Source organism: Mizuhopecten yessoensis, unplaced genomic scaffold (genome assembly GCF_002113885.1).
Source record: "Mizuhopecten yessoensis strain PY_sf001 unplaced genomic scaffold, ASM211388v2 scaffold6169, whole genome shotgun sequence".
Taxonomy (NCBI): domain Eukaryota; kingdom Metazoa; phylum Mollusca; class Bivalvia; order Pectinida; family Pectinidae; genus Mizuhopecten; species Mizuhopecten yessoensis.
Window position 1 is genome coordinate 1,726,272 of NW_018406415.1, and position 23,356 is coordinate 1,749,627.

Consider the following 23,356-nt stretch of genomic DNA (forward strand, 5'->3'; position numbering starts at 1 on the left):
TTAGCTAACTCGAGTTCGATAAACATGCGAACTAACCATCATTCGTAAGGTAACCTCTATGCCCAAAATTATAGTTAAGACGTGGAGTTTAAATGAATGTAACTTCTCCTCCAGCCAAATTAGACGTTGAAATCAGAATCGCTTCTTCTACTTTTGCTTGCATACTCTTTCATGCAATGACTTAATTGAGCACCATGTTCTAAAACATTTGCCCGTTGGTGTTGGAAGTTGTATTAAATTGCACAAGCGCTTCCAGCAATGTGCAATATAACATGAAGTCAACAACCGGTACCTCGGGTAAAACAAATTTGACTACAAGTATAACGATAGTGAGTCTTCATATACATAAGGTCATATTACCCTACAGGATATTAAGAAAAAACATAATCGGAAACATGTTGCTTGTAGGTATATAAGATATTATTGATTATCTAATTTTTTTGTATTTCATTTGACACCAATGGGCTTCCGTAAAATATTTATTTTACAATAATTATGAAACAAATCATTTTAACTTATGTTAATCACTCTTTTTTGTCCGGATGATAGCGCGCGGGGGNGGGGGGGGGGGGGGGGGGGGGGGGGGGGGGGGGGGGGGGGGACCCAAATTGCTTAAGTAAGCTTACGACTCGGATCCGACTATACTTTCTGAACCCTTTAGAGAATCCTCTGGAAAGCAGCCTTTACTTCTTTCAATAACAGACCTTTTTGGACAGAACATTGTCCACACACAATTATTTATACAGACAAATGCGGTCGTTAATGGTATTTACAATTGTTCTCAGTGCAGTTGTGCTTAGCAAACACACGCACCAGGGTCACATTTTTCATGGTGTGTCGGGACGGTAACGACTATTTTTATTGATTTATTGTGGTACATGTATTTCTAGTTTGCATGAACTAATGTCAACATACAACCACGAAAAGAAGACGGTTAATGAGAAAGTTATCACGCCAATCGGACAATGCTATCGGCAAAAAAAACGTACTGACATAAACAAATTCATCGTCTCGTCAGTCTTAGACAGCAAACGAGCCCTGGACAAAGACTGATGCGTGTCAACAACATAAGTTAAGGATCCCTGTCCAACTGACGGTAAAACAAAAGAGAATTCCACTGTACAATCCTCGATGCGTAGTTTAAGTGTATAGGCAGTGGTTCGCGGATCTTTAAGTCTTCAACCACACAAAGGGGTTCTCCTTAACTGAACAATCAAGCATGTCTCATTTGACCATTGCCTTTTCGTGAGCACACATCGGCCATTCAGTATACCAAGCAATACACTTGGAAGCAATAATGGAATTCCGAACGAAATCATTTTATTGCTCAGCGGTTTTTTTCTTTATCAAATTGTGCACGGGACAGCACAGCCAGCCATGCTTGGTCAATCAATTGAAAATGCAGGAGAACTTCACTATGGATGCTTTCCAAGGGGAATGGTATGTGATATCCATGCGAAACCAAAGAACGGCACAGAATGGTGCGGGTTTATTGGATTCCAATATACGACACCGGTATTCGATGGGATCCTATGGAACACTCACCTTTGAAACAAGTAAGTAAGGGAGAACATTAAAGAGCTATGGCGGAAAACTGCCCATATTTCCCTAAGTCGGCATTTATGAAAACGGAAAAAAATATTAATGAGTAAATAATTTCTAGCAGCGAAAATGCATAGAATCGATATAAAACCAATTGAATATGAATTTTCGAACTGCTGAGATATTAGGTATTGTTAATATGATACTGCAAATATAGACATACTCACTATATCTATGAAAGTGATGGGGTTTCCCAGACTTAAAAAAAAAATACTTTCAAATACGGGAAAATTCATCGTTGTAGACAGTCTCGTTTGTTTGAAATGCAGGAAGACTGCAGCACAAATTAAGGATCGCAATACACGTGTAAGACATGCTATTCGAAAATGATATACATCATTTTGCCATTGATAGGTGCAAGAAAAACAAAATCAAGATGTGTGTTTTGTAAGAAAGCAGGTAACGTCATGACCTTGAATTCGTCTGTTTACATTAATCTATTATTACACGGTGACACGCGAGCACTAGCGGTCTCAGGGTTGGGGAAATAGGCATAGCAACCCGCCATAGCTCTTCGATAATATAAACTTTATTTATTTTACAACAATTTCGAAACAAGTTTCACAGCTGAGTACCCGGAGAAAATCCACGTGTTCGGGCAGATGACATACCACAAACCTTTTCAAGTCTGATCGGGGACTCGAGCCCCAGCCGCCTTGGCGAAAGGCAAGTGCGCTGTTCACAGCGCAACCCGATCACCCCCAATTTCTATCAAATACATTTCAATATGCTGACGCTGTTATTTTGTGTTGTTTCTATTTTGAATAATTTGTTTAACTTACATTTCGGCTGTGCAACAATTAGATACTCTTGAAAGGAACACGTATAAAGTTATTAACCAATTACTACAAAAAACTTTAAAACTGTACACATGAATATTTTCTATTCAGAAACCGTTTGGGTCTGTCTTCCCTCTTATTTCAGGGGTAAACGGGAACGTTTGATTTCCGAGTACACTAAAAGTAAACGTGACTTAAAACTAAAGTTTTTACGATATTAAGCTACTTAAATATTCTCTCAAAAAAAGATGCTTATACTCTTTGTAGGTTAAGAACCAGAAATAGTAACTTACCTGTAGAAGCCGCAATTAGGAGTAATATACCAAGACATGAACGTATTTGTCAATTGTGTAATGTAAGAGATATCGGAGATGAATTACATTATATATTTGAATGTCCGTCATTAGATAATGAAAGGAAACTTTCTCTATCCTCTATGTTAATTAGACGTCATAGTATATTATCGCTTAAGGTTATAATGTCATCTAAAAGAAAAGCATTCCTGAAAAAAATATGTACTTTTATCAAAACAAATAATTCTGTCTGTTCCCCTGCATGAAAGTATTTATTATATGTAACTGCAGTACATCTCCGTTTCTATCATACTGTATCCCTCTATATAGCAACGCATGCTAATTACTGTACATGAAATCTTTATATTTATATATCTCAGTATACCATTGCAATGCAAAGGTGTTGAGACAAAATAAAATCAATCAACCACCAAAACATGACACGTTCTTAAATGACCATAGCTGTTAATAGGACGTAAAACACAAACAAACCAAACCAAAATCTGTTAAAAAAAAAAATAATGTTATATAGTTTATAGCCCCATTTACACTGGTTTGTGTTTATGCTCTATCAAGTTATAAAAAATAAAGACGTATTTTGATTATTTCCTACACAAATCGCTTCTTTCTTCTTTACAAAAAAATAGTCATCTTTCATCAGTCAAACTTATCTGCGACCATTTTTTTACAATGGAAATTCAAGTATTACATTTGATTTGTTCGGTTTACTGTATCAATACACAAAATGTTTGAGAAGGTGTTCACCTCTTGTTTTTAATGATTATTTATTTGGATTCTGTATCGACCCACCTTTTTGAAGAGAAACTATCATGCTTATTGTTAAAGTTTGTAAAGTAAAAATTATAGTTGGAGACAGCTAGGAGACAGGTGAGAGCGAGACAGAACGACAGAGACCGATGCTAACACAAGTGGTTACCAGAATAAACTTCCACCCGAACATCAACACTTTGTTCAAGAAAGAAATAGTATTGATACATTTATATAAATCTGTTACCTTTCATTGTATGGGAAAGTGGCATGAATAGGGATGCTTTACATTGGAAGTGAGAAGAGAGTTGAGGAAATGCGGTGTAAAATATGGTACATGTACAAAATATAATATATTTAGGAATTCGGAGCATATTGTGGTCACGACAAATCTTTCTGTGACGTCGCTTGTATTACTAAGGCTGAACGTTGACTAACAGACAATTCAAAAAATACGTACAAAGTATATGTATATAAATAAAATCGTTATATATAGACAAGCTGCAATATAATGCGGATTTTAAATGCTCATATTTCGTGTTCATTGGGATTATTCTTGGTATTTAATATTGTGTTTCCGGTTTGTTTTTATCTAAACACGTATATACATGTATTGGCGATATTTGCCGGTGTCATTGCTATACAATTCGGAGCACCAATTCAATATGGCTTGTCAATTTAACTATTATTATTCAAAAGTAATCCTGAGCTTTTTATGAGCTTGACTACGATGATAATCAATTCATTTCAAAGTTCAAAATAATTAAAAAACAACCTTTCATCTCCGGGTATTTTTTTGTTTTAGATCTCCAGCGTGTATGGTTTGGTTGCACGCGACTTGAAAGCACAGCTATACCGGATCCCTATTCAAATATGACGAAGTTCACGATAATGCAAACCAATGTACCAGTACGACAGCGTTGGGTCGGTAGGAATCTGTGGATCGTCCGCACCGACTACACAGGGTTCGCCGTCATCTACTCCTGTGATTATGTGCGTATAGACGGAACTTGCGACCAAGCATTTGTTTACACTTTGAATAGGAATAGAAACGGACACACACCAGAAGAAATGAGCCAAATCAACGAAGTTATGACGGCAGTCTGCGTGCATCCATCGACTCTTTTACCCATAGTCCAAAATGGCGGGTGTGCCTTGAGCTCACAAGGAGGCAACCTATGGGGCGGAGCCAGGCAATGGATGAATAGGTGGCGCGGCTTCTGAATGGGAGCAAATTGGTGACGTAAAAGCTGACGTCATCACGTAAACTATTAAACTGTGACTATTCCTAGTGGCACTCTCAGCCATTTTATATCCGATTTAGATGGAGTTTACTCTGGTGCTGGTTTGGGATGTTGGCTTTGCGTATGATAGTATTTATTTTCCGTGTTAATTTACGATCTAACTACAAATATGATTAAATGTTGAATCACAATCATGTTTTATTTGTCTGTTTAGACTGCACTGAGCATGCCTGTTGATGTATATAACACATCAACTTGTCGTCGTCGTCGTCGTCGTCGTCTTCGTTGCCGTTGTATGTTGTTGTTATTGCACATTATCGTAAAAAGATCTAAAACCCCGTCAAATAATATAAAATTTCAAAATTTTGGTTATTAAGTGTTAAACAAACCTAAATTCAGCTCAACGATTTTCTAAGACACTGCTCAAGAAACAATATAATCAGTACTTACGTATTCAATTACAGGACGATATCAAGCGTGAAATACGTTGCAAGTCGCTGGACATTTCTATGTGCTAAAAAATTCTGTGAACTTAAATAACGTTGCCATTCTGAAATCACCCAAATTGTAAAGACGTAAAACAGAAACTCAAAAAGACAGATACGTAACTTAATTTTAATCATCCCTTCGTTTAACAAACACTCACATCTAAATGGTCGAATTTTCCTCAGCCTACACAATTAGTTTAAAAAACCTATAAAGTCATGCCGACCGGAAATGAAAAACAGGCATCTAAGGATTAACCTTTTATTTTGTTTTGTTTAAGAGATAATAAATCCAATGGAGCACGAGGTAAATTGTGCGTTTACGAAAAATTTACCGACTGCTCCATTGGATTTATTATCTCATAAACTGAACAAAGTAAAAGTTAAATCCTTATATTTACAATATTTTCTTATGACAATAACACCATTAAAAGAGTCGGATACAAGCATTTACCTTGTGTAATCTGCGTTCAAAACTATTTTGACGTCATTGTTAATCCATGCGCAACAGCCATTGACAACAAAAGGAAATAGTTCCTCCATTTCATTATGTTTATTCACATAAAATATCCATATTTTTTTTTATACAATATCTTCATAATTGTATTAGAAGCTAATGGGATAAATAATTTTATATTTGTATGGAATTGGGGCAAAATACTAAGTAGAAAATACTAATGACCGCGTACATCAATCGTTTGAAAGTGATGCGCACAAAGGCGGGAAATAGAGAGTGCTACCATGTCGTCTAGCAATAGTGACTAGCCTAGGCCTGGTGGAAATTGAATGTGCAGTTATTGAAATTGCTGCTTGTAAGCATACCAGAGGTTTGTACAGATGACATGTATGATGTGGATAAATCGTTTGTCGGCCGAGTGACTTTTGGGAGACGAGAAATTTGCCCTACATTTCCAGGAACAATAGCCATCGTTTCTGTGTCATGGCGGCCGACACTCATAGATGAGAGAGTGGAGCTGATGGAGCGTTTTTGTACCGACAAACAATCGCGACTGTAGCTTCTGCCACTAGCTGACTAAAGCATCTTAATTAGAGAAATAATAAACACAACAAAAAATAAAATGAAATGTTTTTATTTTGGTGTCTCGAACGCACGGTACTCTAAATGCTAGCGTTTGTTTGTAAACATTGACACGAGGTTTGCGGAAAGAAGTCTGCCAATATTTACATATATCCATACGCGTTCACGCTCTACACTCAAGTTATTGAGAAATAAACAGACTTGCCCACACTTAGGTTATCGATTCAGAAACAGTGGATATTGTAAATGTATCGACCTTAAATGCCGATGGACTGTTTAAATTAGTATAGACTGTGGCGTAAGACAATTCACAATGACGTCATTGACCGTTTGTCCGACTGAACAATATAACAGAGTATATAATCCAGAAGCACAGGCTAATTTCTGTTGTTCTGTTTACCTGTTTGATTTGTGAAATTTATTAGGTTTTTACGACGAATAACATGAAATTTAGTTTTCATTACTATCAGCTTGTAACAGAAAAACACGTCATGTTCATATTTATAACAGCAAATTCAAAGTGATTGCAAGTAGCCTGTTTTAATACATTAAACAACAAAATGGAAATAGAACAACACAGTAAAGTAATTGCATGTAAGCAGTATATGTTAAATAAACATATTAATCCAGATCATGACGTGATGCGTTTACGTCAGAGAAGCGTGGGGAGAAAATACGACAGATCGTGATATGTATTAGGGCTTATTTGGTTGGTTTTTCTTGTGAATAATGGTCCCATGTTTGGATAACTTTATAAAGGTTTTTGCCTGGGCAAGCTGTTGCACCGACATCACGGTGTCCGTACAGTTTATAGTCCTGAGAAATTTTGCCCATCTCAATGCCAAGCTGAATCATTCCTAGCACTGCTTTTAGAGCCCGTATATCCGGATGCGACTCGTCTTCTTCGAAGTTCCCCATGATGGAGAAAGCAACCGAGACGCCGTTCCAGCCCTTAGTATGAGCTCCGACTCTGTCCCAACCTCTTGCCTCAAAGACGTGACCGCCCTCACCAACCAGGAAGTTATAGCCTATATCATCCCATTCTGTGGAAATGAAATTAGAAATCTGTTTAGTAAACCGTGCGTATTTAACGAGACATTGGGCGAAGCTTACAAAATAAAACCAAAAAAATATTTTTTATAGAACATTTTCAAATAAAGTTTAATACTTTCTTTTGACAATGTAGTAAAATAAATACGTGATACCTGCATAGACGTACTGTCTGTCGGTGATTAAAGGATTAATGTTTTTATTTTAAGTAGAAAGGATAAATTTACTCGTGATAACCTGCGTTATGACCTCATAACCTAACCAAAATAGAAAACTACTTTTTTTATATTTACAATCTTTATTTCTGTGAAAACGTCAAAATTATTTGATAAAAAGTGTGATCAAAAGATACACAATTTCCCGTTTAAAACATTTTCAACGTTTGATCTGTTTAATAAAGGAGGTCTGGGCCCAGTTGTTCAAAGGGTGATTAGCTTAAACAGTGATTAGCGCAAATTTCAATTTTTGTATTACTTTGAAATATAACCATCAACTGAGTTAAGACTTTCCAGATCTCAAGTATTTAATAGAGTTATTGTATGTGTAAATTTCGAAGCGTTTACGTTGTATATTGACGAAATTATTAAAGGTTGAAAATTGTCGTTAAACAGTGATTAAGCTATTCATCTTTTGAACAACTGGGCCCTAGAAGTATGTAAAACGTTGCTGAACCCCGCCCACGCCTACTGTTGTTGACGTCACACAATTTTAAACGCATTTGTTCGCAGAGATTTTGTCGACGTCATGGAAAATTGTCACGGTCTATGGAAAAGTTATATGAAGTGATAACCCTAATTTATCAATTTGTCTGTTAGTTAAAAAAACACGTTATTCTGTTCCTGAGTCAAGACAAACGTGTGCGAGGTGTGGATTTTCTTACTGTAATACCATTCTTCAGTAAGTATAACTAGGGTACAGATTTTAAGTCCTTTTGACAAATAAGCTCCCAAAAATATCTGTGTTATGGAGAAGGTTCCTTTGAAGTTTGTTCAGCTGACATTAATGTACATGTACAGTGCATTGATACTTGCGTTGCATACGTGTTAGATACACCTACCAAATAAAATTCGTATGGATTATTTCGGCAAGAGCAAAAGCATTCGAAAGATTTTCAGTTGTAGACAGGATGTTTTTTTCTGTTTTTCAGGATAATCTGAACTTTATAATGTCATTTTGTTTTGTCCACAGTTTGATAGAATAGTGGCTTCTGATTGATTAGCTATACTTTCTGTCTCTTACTCTGAAGGCAGATGTAGCAAATTCGTTACTGTTAGCCCAACAACAAGCTATTCAAGGTATCTGTACTCGCTAGTTTAGTTATACTTGCACCAAAATCCTTAGCCCGTATTTATGAAACCGTTCTCATGCTCAAGCATGGATTCTGTGCTCAAACCATTTTTATTTTCTGAACGCAATTGAATCCTGTGATACGGGCCAACACGTCATGTGCAACCATTCAAAACCATTTTCGGTTCGAAGTCTCTTCAAATCCTAACCAAAATATGTGTTTTTTCTTAATTGATCACCGGAACAAGAAAACGGGCATGAGCACAGAACCGAAGTTTGAGCAAGAGAACGGTTTCACGAATACGGGCCCAGATTGTCCGACAAGCCAGCCGGTGTTTTACAGAATAGATTTGCATAATTGTCCAAGTAATACAACTGTCTTATTCTAAAATTAATTTAGCTGAGAACAACAGTGGTTGAATCATTGAGGCTTTAGTAACCAGCAACGTTCAAGTTACATTTTGGATTGATATGCCTATTCTAAACATTATAATGATATATTAATTTTTTGCATTCGAGATCAGATTTCAAAACATCAAATTTGTTAAGAAGTTCATATTATTTATTTTTCTATAGATAATAGAGGTGTATATAGGATGTACGTTAAAATCCCTATAGAACACTGTCCTACATGTGTGTTATAGTTCATAAGATCATGTTTATCTAATGATGTACATACCAAATATTAGTATGTTATGGAAAGAATGTGTTTAATCCTGTATGCAAATACAGTGTATTAGTAACAATGACAGCAACTAATTTCAGGACCGGATGTTAATGTTTATTCACTGTGATTATATTTTGCTGCATCTTGTAATTATTTATTTATTAGTATATTGATACGACGTGCATAAAATTACAAGAAACAATGTATCTTTCGGGCAGATATTTTTTGCAAATATTCCGTCACTAGATTCAGCTTCATAAAACTAAACTTTTGCAAATTTATAAATATTTAAGATAAGATTTGATGTTAAGTGTATACATTACGGACACACATTAAACTATTTCATATTTAACAATTACTTTTGATAGTAGTACAAATTCCACTTTTGTAAAGACCTGTTCACATAAAGGACGAAGCGTTGACGACATAATACAGGCATAACGAATTTTCTATTGTGATAACCATAGTGTAAATATTTACGTGTTCATCAAGCAATACTGTATAGCAGGGCATTTTGTATATTTTATGAAAAAATCCCAACATATTCCTCAGTCACTGGTAAAATCCCTATAAACACAATGCTAGTGTCACTCCTCAGGGTCGGACTCAATACGTGTTTTATGTTTTGTAATAATTTCGTCGGCGAGAAGTTTATTCGCCTTCAATACTACGGACGAAACTAAAACTTTAACTAATATTTTCTTACAAAAAATATTAATCTTACTTCGATCATCCATGTGGAAATTCTGAATCGCTCGGACGGTTTCACTACCCTCCTGTTGTGTCGTGGTATGTTTTCCGGCTGTGTGATGAACGAAAACAATTTTCACGGGAGTCTTCATAGCGTCTGACCCTTTTGTATCCATTGCTTTCCATTGTGCCCTGGCCACAATATCTGAAGGAAACAGAATCAAGTTAACACGTTTTGATCAGGAGAACGATCAATCATAAAAGTGGTATAGTCGATATTCTATTATGAAATATGTAACAACTAAACACATTTACTTCCACTACCCCTTTAGGACTTAGAGTTGGAGGATTTAATTATTCACTAGTTGGTAATATCCTCTACGTTTTCATTAGTCAAACTTATAATTTTGACGTCAGGTACCAATGTTTTGCCCTGGCATCTTCCATTGTGACATTATATACATGTAGCTTACCCAATCTGAGAGAGGAATAATGTATTTCTAAGGGAACATATAGTTTTCTTAATAATGATAATCAGAACGGTATTTAGAAAAATAAATACCCTCAAACTTGTGATGAGTGATACAAGTGTTATCTAACTACTGTTGAAAAATTAAAAATATATTTGATAATATTCCTGTCTTTCTAATATTTTAAAACGAAAATACCTGAGTTATATAAGCATGATGACCAGCCAGCAGTCATTAGGAAACCTCTACATATTAATTTGGTGTCGAATATTAAGCTCATGTTATTATAGGATTTGTTACGTATGTTTTTAAATTGATTTGCGGCAATTTCAGTATAGTAATAGTTTTCTTGTTTTATGACCTGAAATGGGCGAAGTTAAGCAGAAACGGTACAAAATATTAGAAGGAGAGAATCCCCGTGCGTGTTATATGCACCCAGATACCACCTTTACGAGGTGTAACCTGTACAGGGTCCAACCGATTTCAATGCGGCGAGACGGGACAGGTGTACTTGCACATATATGAGTTAATGTAAACTTGTGATAAAATTTATAAAATTATATTTAAGTCCACAGGTGAAATGATAATACAATATATTTAGTTTATCAAATCCACAATGTCAGCAACGTGACATATGATTGACTGCAATGTTTGTTTTACAACGCGCTAATGCTAAATATAAACGGTGGAGTCTATCATTTCGGAACTTGTCCATTAACTTTGAGTTTACTGGTGGCATTGGTGACAGTTAAGAACTGCTTTGTTTCCTTAAAATAACTCGAGACTATTTTTATTCATCCAGATAAAAATGTTGCCAACATACAATCGGTTTTGCTGTGCTCGAAGTAACCGACTGTACCGTCGAACCTTGCTAATTGACTCAGCCAGCAAGTATACAGTTGTGTCACCACTGATTCGTCCATTCAGTGTTTAAAGGGACATATTCGTTTTTATTTTCAACGAGGCTTCAATGTGATCGCGTGTGTTATATATGTGTAACACACATGACCTTTACACCACCATGACCGTCAAGTACTTTGAACTACATAAGTACTATGTATACACATTATGGGTGTATATGAACCCATATGAGTTAAGTGTATTAATTGACCTCAAGTCGTAACATCAGTGCGTTAGTATACACATATACTTCTTCATATTGTATATATACATACCTGTACTTGTGTAGGCCATGTTTAGTCAACGGAGCGTGGAGATGTGTACGTGTAGTTTTCGAACTGAATTCGTGAATTATGTCCGGCCCGGACGACCTGTGAAATGAAACAACATAAAGTGTATACTGTTACAACGTAAAATGTCGACTAATATATCATAGTGTTAACCTGTCAATACAATGTAGATAAAAGATGACAATTACACAGGTACACAGGTGTTATAAAATACTCCAAATAACATAGGTATTGATAATAATATAAACGAATACAAAATGACACCAAAATATTACCTCATACGACACCTTTAAATTCTCAGGAAATAATTAAATGTATGAAAATATGAAAAATGAGTTCAAATCAAATTATAGCATGTTACGTTCATATTAATGTGATAAGCTTAATACACATTAAATTATATTCAATTATCAATGCTACTTACCTTATCGACTCGTCAATCTAAATACACCTCGGATTATCATGAAATTACTACCGGGTTTTTCCCAATATAAATATACGCCTCTGTTCAAATGCAAAATAGACTTAGCAGACCCAGGTTATTTTGTATCTTTGTACTTTAACCAAGACTTTGTAGAGATTTAAATTTTAAATGTCCAAACGTTATTGATATATCTGAATATTTCAAACGGCACTTGATTGCACATTTATGTTCGTTTTATGTTAGGAAAAGGTTCATGTTGACAGTCAATATGTTCTTAAACATACAAAATGGGGTGGCGTGGGGTTATTTCTATATTTGAAGTTATATCTGAGTTAAACAATGTACACTATGTCTTAGAAGAATCTATACGCCTACATTTGTCATCTGTCATAAATAGTGCATACATTTTGCTCCTTGAAGCGCTGAATTATTATTCATTCGGGGACTTCCCAGAAGTAAGTTGATGACGTCACATCTTTTTAAACACGCATTAGACATAGTCTGTTTGGAAATGAACAAATAGTTTACAAAAGCAATAATTTAAAATAATTGACACACGTACCTCTGCTACCTTTTCTGGTTACAATAACCTCAAAGCTTTACCCAAAATTATGATTGCTGTTTTACCAAGTGAATAAGTGGGAGAGGGATGAACCCGGAAGATCAATTTAGGTTAAGAGTACATAATATCACAACAAGGAAAAAGATCGCAAAACGCTCTTGCTGCAATTTGTCAGCTACAAAAAATATGTTTAAATATTGTTTTTTTGCGGTCTGTTTCAGGCAGTGTTTTTTTTAGAACTGTTAATGAAATATGTTGACGTTATTTAATATAATTTGAGAATGAGGTCATCCCATATATTCTGTATTGTGTTTTTGTATTTTGTATTTTACATTTAGTAACAATAGCATATGTTATTGTGGTATTTAGTGACTCTCAAACTGACAGAGAAACATTACAACAAAAGTAAACATGAGCAGGCAATGGATACTATATGTATTTGTAGGAAAGGAAGGGTGTCAATTTAGGCATTCTGGTGGCTTTCACCGATAGTTTTATACCTTGGGATAATTCCGTTATGCTATGACATGAAAATAAAGTCAGCTTGCAGTCTATTCCGGGGAAATTAGGGGGTAAAGCGGGGGACCAAATGGCATATATTTTACAACACCACATGTTTTTGTTGCAAGCTTGCTTCATAATTTGGATGTATTGTGTAACAATAAAACTACAAATAACAAAAATGACCGACAAGACTAGCACAAAGTTGATAAGTAGGTCATGGCGACCTTGTTATGAACCTGTTTACTATATGTCAATGATACTTTATATTTTGTGCCTACATATTAGAACCATACAATAATCTTACCAAATCTCAAGAAACGGGGATGTAAGTTAGCGGAGGTGACCTCCTGAAAAGGAGACGTGATCTGTAATATGCAGAATGCATGTGTGTAGTTATAGTTATGATGTTGTGCGTGCAGACGGTACCTGCGACGACGCCGTTGTGGCACTTTGAATAGGAATTGGAACGGACACACACCAAAGGTAATGAGCCAAATCAACGAAGTTATGACGGCAGTCTGCGTGTATCCATCGACTCCCTTTCCCAACGTACAAAATGGCGGATGTGCCTTCAACAACCAGATGCGTTTACAAAGAGGAAACCGAGGAGGCGGAGCCGGTTCAACAATGATGTAAATAGCCAGACAATTGATTAATAGGTGGGGCGGTTTCGGAATGGGAGCGAATTGGTGACGTAAAAGCTAACGTCATCACGTAACTCTTCAAGTGATATATATAGCGTGCTATTGAACTATGACTTTTCCTAGTGACACTCTCGGACATTTAATATCCCATTTAGATGGAGTTTACTGTGGTGCTGGTTTGCGATGGTGACTTTGCATATAATCATAAATATTTCCGTGTTAAGATACAAACTAACTACCAAAAAGATTAATTTTATGTTGAATCATAATTATGTTTTATTTGTTTGTATAGGATTTAATACATTTGACGTCGACAAAAGCTGCAATAAACATGCCTATTGATGTATATAACACATCACTATGTCGCCGTTGTTGTTATTGTACAATATCATAAAATAATCTAAGATTCCCGTCAAATAACCAAACATCCGGATTGTGCATTGCTAAGGGTTGAACGAACCTAAATTCAGCTCAGGGATTTTTAAGATACGGCTCTAAATAGAGACAGGAGTAACTATATTTCGTATTCAATCGAAGGACGATAGAGTAAAAATGCCTTTGTGACAACATTTTTTTCTGAAATTAAGTCACATTGCCATATTGAAATAACCCATATCGACGTAAAACAAGAACTCACAAAAAAAACCCCAGAAAAATAACTCAATTTTAATCATTCCTTCGTTCAACAAACATTCGTATCTTATTGGTCAAAATTTCCTCTTCGTACACATTTAGTAAAAAAATATTATAGACTGTGACGTATAGCAATTCACAATGACGTCATTGGCCTTGTGTCCGACTGTATAGCAGAAACACAACCTCATTTCTGTTGTTCTTTTGTTATTGTTTTGTTTTTTAATGTATTAATTGATACGGCAAATATTAATTAACTACATTTTTCATTGTTATAAGATTGTGACGGTGATTCAAAGAGATTGTAAGTTAGATGTTTTAATTACATTTAACAACTTAATGGAAATAGAACAACACATTCCTTGCAGAAAGGTTATTATGCTCAAGCAGTATGTAATAACATGTTAATCCAGATCATGACGTAATGCGTTTACGTCAGAGAAGCGTGGAAAGAAAATACGACAGATCGTGATGTCAATCAGGGTTCATTTGGTTGGTTTTTCTTTCGAAAAATGGTCCCATGTTTGGATAATTTTATAAAGGTTTTTGCCTGGGCAAGCTGTTGCACCGACATCACGGTGTCCATACAACTTATAGTCCTGAGAAATTTTCCCCATTTCAATGCCAAGCTGAATCATTCCTAGCACTGCTTTAAGAGCCCGTGGATCCGGATGTGACTCATCGAAGTTCCCCATGATGGAGAAAGCAACTGAGACGGCGTTCCAGCCCTTAGTATGAGCTCCGACTCTGTCCCAGCCTCTTGCCTCAAACACGTGACCGCCCTCACCAACCAGGAAGTTATAGCCTACATCGGCCCATTCTGTGGAAAAGAAATTATGAATCTGTTAATGAAAGCGTGCGCATTTAAAGAGACATTAAGGATAGTCTGCAAAACTACCAAAATACATTTCTTTTAAAAAAAATCCAATTAAGTTTATCAGTTGATATTTATTTCGAAATACGTTCTTTTGTCACCGTAGCAACATAACTACTGGATACCTTTATTGACGTACTGTCTGCCGGTGATTACAGGATTAATGTTTCTATTTTAGGCAGATAAGGGTAAATTTACTCGTGAACACCGACGTTATGACCTCATCACCTGACCAAAATAGAAAATTATTCTTTACATTTACAATGTTATTTCTGTGAAAACGTCATTATTATTTGATAAAAAAGTCTGATCAAAAGATACATAATTTCATGTTTAAAACTTGTTCAACGTTTGATCAGTTTAATAAAGGAGGTATAGGGTATGTAAAAGCCTTGATTAACCCCGCCCACGTCTGCTGTTGATGTCGTCACACAATTTGTCAAACATGAGTTCGCAGAAAAATGACATTACTCCGCCCACACGTGTAATTGAATATAATTCTTCAGTTAGTATTACTAGGAAACAGATCATATTTCCGTTTGACAAATAACCTCCCAAAAATATCTTTAGTATGATGGTTCATTTGAAGCAAGTTCAGCTGACATTAATGCACATGTACAGTGCATTGATATTTGCGTTACATATCTGCTAGATTCACCTACTAAATAAAATTCGTATGATTCGTTTCCGCAAGAGAAAAAGCATTCGAATGAATTTCAATTGTAGACAGGAATTTTTCTCAGTTTGTCAGGATAATCTGAATTTTATAATGTCATTTCGTGTGGTCCACAGTTTGATAGAATAGTGGCTTCCGATTGATTAGTTATAATTTCGGTCTCTTACTCGAAAAGGCAGATGTAGCAAGTTCATTAGTTAGCCTAACAACAAACTATTCAAGGTATCTGTACTCGTTAATTTAATTGTACTAAAATCCTTGACCCGTATCATGATACCCTTATCATCCTCAGGTAGAAATGGCTTGACCCTAAAAATAAAGAGTATGTCTCGGATAAACATGGATAGCGGATTCATCCTGCACAACACACCTAAATATATATATATTTATTTATAAACTACATTTTGACGTGTTTTTTTTAGAAGAATGAATATTTTTTCAAAAAGTGATTTCCCCATATTTGGGACTTGTGAAAACCATGGTTACCACATCAAAAAACGACAAAAAAATAAAAATAAAAACATGATTTTTAACCCAAAATTTGACCCACGCAAGTAGTATTATTTTTCTTAAAACCTGTCTTTAGTTAAATATCACCTACTCGGTCACAGATACTCACGTTTTAGCATAGGTCGTCAAACTAGATTTTTCACAATATTTACACATGTGCTGAGTACAAAAATAGACTACATGAAAAGCTAGCTTTTGTTGTGTAGACAGATTCGTAAATGGCCAAAATTGTAGTCTCAAGCCAAATTCGATTTTGTTTTAATGTGAAGCTCACATAGTCCAATTCATCATGTATATGCCAATTTTAGAGCTGATCTTTATTCAACTTTTGATACATGTAATATTACAGGGGTTATTCATTGTACAAAAATATCACCAATGGCCACCGTAAGCTACTGTACTGCTACCTCAAGCATGGATTCTGTGCTCAAAGCTATTTTTTTCTGAACGCATTTAAATCCTGTGATATGGGCCAAAATGTCATGTGCAACCATTCAACACCATTTTCGGTTTGAAGTCTCTTATTTTTTAAAAAAAAATCCTTTCCAAAATAGGTGTTTTTTCTTAATTGATCACCTGAACAAGAAGATGGGCTTGAGCACAGAACCCGTGTTTGAGCAAGAGAACGGGTTCATGAATACGGCCCCAGATTGTCCTACAAGCCAGCCGGTGTTTTACAGAATAGATTGGCATAATTGTCTAAGTAATACAACTGTCTTTTTCTAAAACTACTTTAAGTATACTTTAAGCATATTCTTAACATTATAATGATATATTCATTTTTTTTGTTGGTGAGATTTTAAAACATCATATTTGTTAAGAATATATAGATAATAGTGGTATATATATATAATGTACGTATACATCCTACTCGAACACTGTCCTACATGTGTTGTATAGTTCATAAGATCATGTTTATCTGATGCCATACCAAGTATTAGTATTTCATGGAAAAAAATGTTTTTTAATCTTCTATGCAAATAAAGTATATAAGTAACAACAGCAACAACTAATTTTGGGACAGCATGTTAATGTTTGTTCGACAATACTTTTATTGCTACATCTAATAATCATTTATATATAAGTATCTTTATAAGACGTGTATAAAGGATATAAGAACAATGCATCTTTCGGGCAGATTTTTTGCAAATATTTCGTCACCTGATTTAGCTTCATAAAACAAAACTTTTGCAATTCTTTTCAAAAATTAAAGATAAGATTTTAAAGTTTAAACATTACGTTCACACATTATATATTTTCATATTTAACAAATACTTTTGATGGAAGTACAAATTCCACTTTTGTAAAGACCCGTTCATATAAAGGGCGAAAACATAAAACAGGCAAGGAGAATTTTTGATTGTGATCACTATTGTGTTAATATTTCCGTGTTTTTGTTGTATTTAATCACCACAGAAATGCATAGCAGGAACTATTTTTTGTTTGTTTGTTTGTTAAAGATTCGTCATTGCCTGGTTAAATTCATATAAGCACAATGCTACTGTCACCCCTCAGGTGTGAAATGTATATGAGTAGTATGATTTGTAATATTTCGCCGTTATTACTGAGGACGAAAAATAAACTGTTACTAAAATCTTCCTACGTTTTATTTTAACTTTCAACTCTATTTCTCGTTACAAAATTATAAATATACAGATAAAACACTACCACCAGTATACAATATGAAATGTAATAAATATATGGAGGACAACTCTTTATACGTATTTAACCAAAACAATACTAAATTTGCATACATTTCTTAAAATTTAAACATTGTTTGTATTCATTAGTTCTAAGAACTTAACAATATTAAGTATGGCCCAATATTATTTATGTAAATAAACCTTCCCTTCTGTAGACAGAAATGGACATTTTAACAAGTAGTGAAACTCGTGTCACCAATGTCTAATTAATACAATATGAACATATGCTGTTTTAGTACTCAACTTTATTCCATTTTCCAGTTTCAACTATCAGTTTATGATTACAAGTTCTAAATTTACACAATACTATTCGCTTATTTGTAAAAAAAAAAGAGTCTTACTTCGTTCATTCATATGGAAATTCTGAATCCCTCGGACAGTTTCACTACCCTCCTGTCGTGTCGTAGTATGTTTTCCGGCTGTGTGATGAATGAAAACAATTTTCACGGGAGTCTTCATAGCGTCTGACCCTTTTGTATCCCTTGCTCTCCATTGTGCCCTGGACACAATATCTGAAGGAAACAAAATCAAATTAACTTAGCTGCTATTAAACAAGCTTTGATCAGGAGAACGATCAATCATAAGAGTTGAATGGTCCACTTTTTATTATGAAATAAGTAGCAACAATACACATTCAGTAGTAGGTAATATCCTTTACGTTTACATTGGTCAAACTTTTAATTTTGAAGTCAAGTAACAATGCCTTGCGCTGGCATCTTCCATTGTGACGGCATAGGTTCTCCAATCTGAGAGAGGAATACTATATTTCTAAGGGAACATATAGTTTTCGTTTTCGTAATATACATTTTATAAGAACGTTTTTTTGGGAAAAGTGGACACCCAAACTCGTGATGAGTGATTATAGTGTTTATCTAACTACTGTTGGAAATTTTAAATATACATTCGATAATCATCCTGTCTCTCTACAATTTAAAAATGAACTTACTCGAGTTATATCAGCATATTAAGCAGCAATCATTCGTTTGGAAACCTCTACATAATAATCTGGTGTTGAATATTAAGCTCAGGTTATTATAGGATTCGTTAGAGATGTATTCAAACTGATATGCTGCAATTAAAGCACACTTATTGTTTTCTTGTTATTTGGCTTGAAATGGGCTAAGTTAAGCAGAAACGGTACAAAATATTAGAAAGAGAGAATCTTAGTACATATAATATGAAGCCAAATACCATCTTGATGTGTTGTAAACTGTACAAGGCCCAACCGATTTTTATGCGGCGGAACGGGACAGGTAAAATTATGACAGAATGTATATTGTAAGTTCATAGGTGGCATGAAAGTACAATAAATGTATTTGATCAAATACACGATGTCAGCAGTGTGACATATGATTGACTGAAATGTTTCTATAACGACGAACGTAGGCTAATTGTTATCTATCGTTAAATTCGAGTTTACTGGTGGCATTGATGACAGTAAAGAACTGCTTTGTTTCCTGAAAACAACTAGAAGATTGTTTTATTCATCCAGATAAAAAAATATTGCCGAAAAACAACCGGATTTTAGTTTTGCCTTGCTCTAAGTAAGCAACTGTAAAGACGAACCTTGCTAATTAATTCAGCCAGCAAGTATATAGTTGTGTCACCACTGATCCGTTCATTCAGTGTTTAAAGGGACATAATTTATTTTATTTTTAACACGGATGCAGTTTTTCAGACTGTCAATTCACTATCTTGCTACTTGAGTTGTTAATGGTGATGATAAGTTCAACGAGGCTTCAATGTGATCGCTTGTGTTATATATGTGTAACACACATGACCTTTACATCACCATGACCGTCATGTACTTTGAACTACAGAAGTACTATGTATTCACATTATGTCTGTATAACTTCATATGAGTAAAGTCTGTTAATTGACCTCATGCCATAATATCAGTGTAGTTATATACACATATATAGTCCGAATTATTAGGACGTTTTATCGACTTTTTTTTTTATATATATCGGCCTGTTGTCGATTAACGTCAGAACTCCGGCCCTCTATAATATGCGGGAAATAAGCAACCCGCGCCAGGGTAGCTCTTCAAACTGATATTTTAGAAACAAATCGTCACTTTCACACTCATGTAATTCAATAATTCGGACTAACACATATACTGCTTCATATTATATATATATATATATATACCTGTACTTTTGTAGGCCATGTTTAGTCAACGGAGCCTGGAGATGTGTACGTGTAGTTTTCGAACTGAATTCGTTAATTATGTCAGGCCTGGACGACCTGTAGATGAAACAACATTGAATGTAAATTTTTACAACGTACAATATCGACAAATATACCACAGTGTTAACCTGTCAATACAATGTAGATACAAGATGACAATTACACAGGTACACAGGTGTTATAAAATACTCCAAATAACATAGGTATTGATAATAATATAAACGAATACAAAATGACATCGAAATGTTTCCTCATACGACACCTTTAATTTCACAGGAAATAATTAAATGTATGAAAATATGAAGAATGAGTTCAAAATAAAAATAGAACATGTTACGTTTATATAAATATAATAAGCTTTATACAAATTAAATTATGTTCAATTATCAATTCTATTTACCTTATCGACCTGTCAATGTAAATACACCTAGGACAATCTTGAAATAACTTCCGGGGTTTTCCCAATATAATTATACGTTTCTGTTCATTGCAAAAAAGACTTGACAGACCCATGTTTGTATATCTATTAAAAGCTTCCTGTTATGTCATCTATGATTGTTTTGTACTTCAACCGAGACTTTGTAGAGATTTAAACTTTAAATGTCCAAAAGTATTAATATAGCTGAATTTTTAAAAAGGAGAGCAGCACTTGATTGCACATTTATGTTCTTTTTATGATAGGAAAACGTTTATGTTGAATGCAAGATGTTCTTGAACCTACACAAGGAGTTAAGGGTGGGGTTGTTTCTATATTATAAGTTACAGAAGAGTTGTACACTGTACACTATACATGAAAGAGAAGAACAGTCGGAACTATACGCCTGTTATAAATAGTGTCTATATCTTGTTCCTTGTAGCGCTGAATTATTATACATTCTGAGTCTTTCCAGAGGTAAATTGATGACGTCACATATTCTTAAATACGCATCAGATAAAACAATTGTAACTCTAAAAGTAGACTAAAATAAAGCTACAGGACAAATATCAGTGTCTTAACTCAAAGTCTCCAAAACAAAGACATTTAGTTTGACAGAGTTTATAGCCTCCTATCCCAGCATGCCTCTGGTCAAACATCATTACCCTGGATCTTTTATTTTATTCAGAAGAAGTTGATATAAGGTTTTAAACATATTTGACCCCTGTGACCTTGAATATAAGTCAATATAATTCGTTTGAACAAACTTGGAAGCCCTTCTGCCTAGCATGCTCCTAGTTAAATATCATCATCCTGGGCCTATTGGTTATTAAAAAGAAGTTGTTTAAATGTTTTAAACATTTTTTGACCTATGTGACCTTGAATATACGTCATGGTATTTCTTTTAAACAAACTTGGTAGCCCCTTCTGATAGCATGCTACTGACCAGATATCACTATCCTTGGCCTTTTGGTTATTCAGAACAAGTCGTTTAAAGATTTTAAACATATTTGACTCTATAACCTTGAATACAGGTCAAGGTCATTCATTTTCGCAAACTTGCTAGCCCATCATCTTAGCATGCTCCTGGCCAGATATCATCACCCTGAGCTTAATGGTTATTAAGAAGAAGATTTTAACATATTTGACCCCTGTGACCTCAAATAAGTGTGAAGATCATTTATTTGAAGAATTTGGTTAGCCTTTCATTCCAGCCGGCATGCTACTCACCAAATTTCAACACCCTAGGCAATTTGGTTATTGAAAAGAAGTTATTTAAATGTTTTCAACATATTTGACCCCTGTGCCCTTGAATATAAGTCAATGCCATTCGTTTTGACCAACTTGGTTGCCCTTTATCCTAACATACTCCTGGTTAAATATCATCATCCTAGCCCTTTTGGTAATTAAGAAGAAGTCGTTAAAGAAATTTTTATTCATGCCATCATGATACGACATGAATTTAAGGGTATTTTTGCAGATCGATCCGAGATATAATGGGGTAAAGTAGTGGATACCAAAGCGAAAAATGATAAAACTGACTGAAAAGAATAACTAGCACATAGTCATAGTCACCGTGACCTTTTAAACCACCCCGTTAAAATATGTCACTCTATATTGTGTGTCTAAATACACATTAGAACCATATAATAATCAAATATTAACCAAATTTCAGGAAAAGGGGGTCGAAGTTATCGGGGATGACCTCCTTTAAAGGAAACGTGAGTACTGAGCGGTGTTAAAGAATTGTGTTCAGAAGAATGTACGTGTGCATTAAGAATCAATTGCATCATTGGAGTTATATATCAAAGTTCGTCACTTTTTCAAATAGGCACAATTTTATTGTTCGAAAAAGTTTTGAAATGTTTATAATAATTCTGAACATATGTTGATTTCTTTTTGGCGGTATATTTGATTTTTTTCCAAGAAAAAAAAAAGTTAGGTCACTAATACAAATGATATTCATTGATCAACATTGGATATTGAATTTTCTTTCATCCCAAAAATAATTTCACCATTATGATTCAGAAGCATATTTGTTTAGTTGAAAAAATGAATTGCTAAAGGTTTCGTTAAATTAAATTTGATTCGATCAAATAAAAAAGTTACCAATTATAAGAGACGTCTGATTTTGTCGCTAATTTATGACATTTATTTTATATTGTTATTAAACTGCACAACAGTTTTTCACAGTATAACGTTTTCGTGTAAAACATGCTATACTAGTAATATTTTACTTAAAATTGTTTGCACATGTGCTAGAATAAAAGAAAAAATAATTATCCTTGTGGTAGAGTTTTGTTTTGTTTAGTTTTATTTTGTTTAACGTTCTATTAACAGCTAAGGTAATTTAAGGACCTGCTTCTGTGTGGTTTGTGTATGAGTGCATGAGTGTATGTGTGCTGGAGACAGGGTATGTTGGTGTAATTGCCTCCTTGTGATAGTGCGGATCTGATGCCGATTTTATAGTGATATCGCACTGAAATACCATGCCGAAGGCAGTCAGCACAGCATTCCGCCCATTCACATTATACTGACAACGGGTGAACCAGTTGTTGTCATTACCCTAAATGTTGGAGGTTAAGTTGGGAACAACAACTACCATTTTTGAGGTCTTTAGTATGTCCCAGTCTTGGGACAGAACCCATTGCCTTCCT

General features: G+C 34.8%; 3 protein-coding genes across 5 annotated transcripts; 1 reads left to right on the forward strand and 2 right to left on the reverse strand.

Moving 5' to 3' along the window:
* Positions 1 to 1,244: 1,244 nt before the first annotated feature.
* LOC110451709 (purpurin-like) lies at positions 1,245 to 4,866 on the forward strand. The gene is made up of 2 exons (XM_021499849.1): positions 1,245 to 1,556; positions 4,248 to 4,866. The coding sequence occupies exons 1-2, from the start codon at positions 1,298 to 1,300 to the stop codon at positions 4,664 to 4,666; spliced, it is 678 nt and encodes a 225-aa protein (XP_021355524.1). The 5' UTR covers positions 1,245 to 1,297; the 3' UTR covers positions 4,667 to 4,866.
* A 1,372-nt stretch (positions 4,867 to 6,238) lies between these two features.
* On the reverse strand, positions 6,239 to 12,629 carry LOC110451722 (peptidoglycan recognition protein 1-like). 2 transcript variants are annotated; one of them, XM_021499872.1, is made up of 4 exons: positions 12,551 to 12,629; positions 11,550 to 11,645; positions 9,939 to 10,109; positions 6,239 to 7,253 (listed from the first exon to the last, which is right to left on the reverse strand). In XM_021499872.1, the coding sequence occupies exons 2-4, from the start codon at positions 11,566 to 11,568 to the stop codon at positions 6,913 to 6,915; spliced, it is 531 nt and encodes a 176-aa protein (XP_021355547.1). In that variant the 5' UTR covers positions 11,569 to 11,645; positions 12,551 to 12,629; the 3' UTR covers positions 6,239 to 6,912. The 2 variants fall into 2 exon arrangements, with proteins under 2 accessions (XP_021355547.1, XP_021355546.1); XM_021499871.1 differs by lacking the exon at positions 12,551 to 12,629 and adding an exon at positions 11,989 to 12,113 and having other exon boundaries at positions 6,240 to 7,253.
* A 1,298-nt stretch (positions 12,630 to 13,927) lies between these two features.
* LOC110451723 (peptidoglycan recognition protein 1-like) lies at positions 13,928 to 20,770 on the reverse strand. 2 transcript variants are annotated; one of them, XM_021499874.1, is made up of 4 exons: positions 20,685 to 20,725; positions 20,246 to 20,308; positions 18,436 to 18,606; positions 13,928 to 15,151 (listed from the first exon to the last, which is right to left on the reverse strand). In XM_021499874.1, exons 2-4 carry the CDS (start codon positions 20,262 to 20,264, stop codon positions 14,817 to 14,819), a joined length of 525 nt encoding a protein of 174 aa, XP_021355549.1. In that variant the 5' UTR covers positions 20,265 to 20,308; positions 20,685 to 20,725; the 3' UTR covers positions 13,928 to 14,816. The 2 variants fall into 2 exon arrangements, with proteins under 2 accessions (XP_021355549.1, XP_021355548.1); XM_021499873.1 differs by having other exon boundaries at positions 13,931 to 15,151; positions 20,246 to 20,341; positions 20,685 to 20,770.
* Positions 20,771 to 23,356: the final 2,586 nt, after the last annotated feature.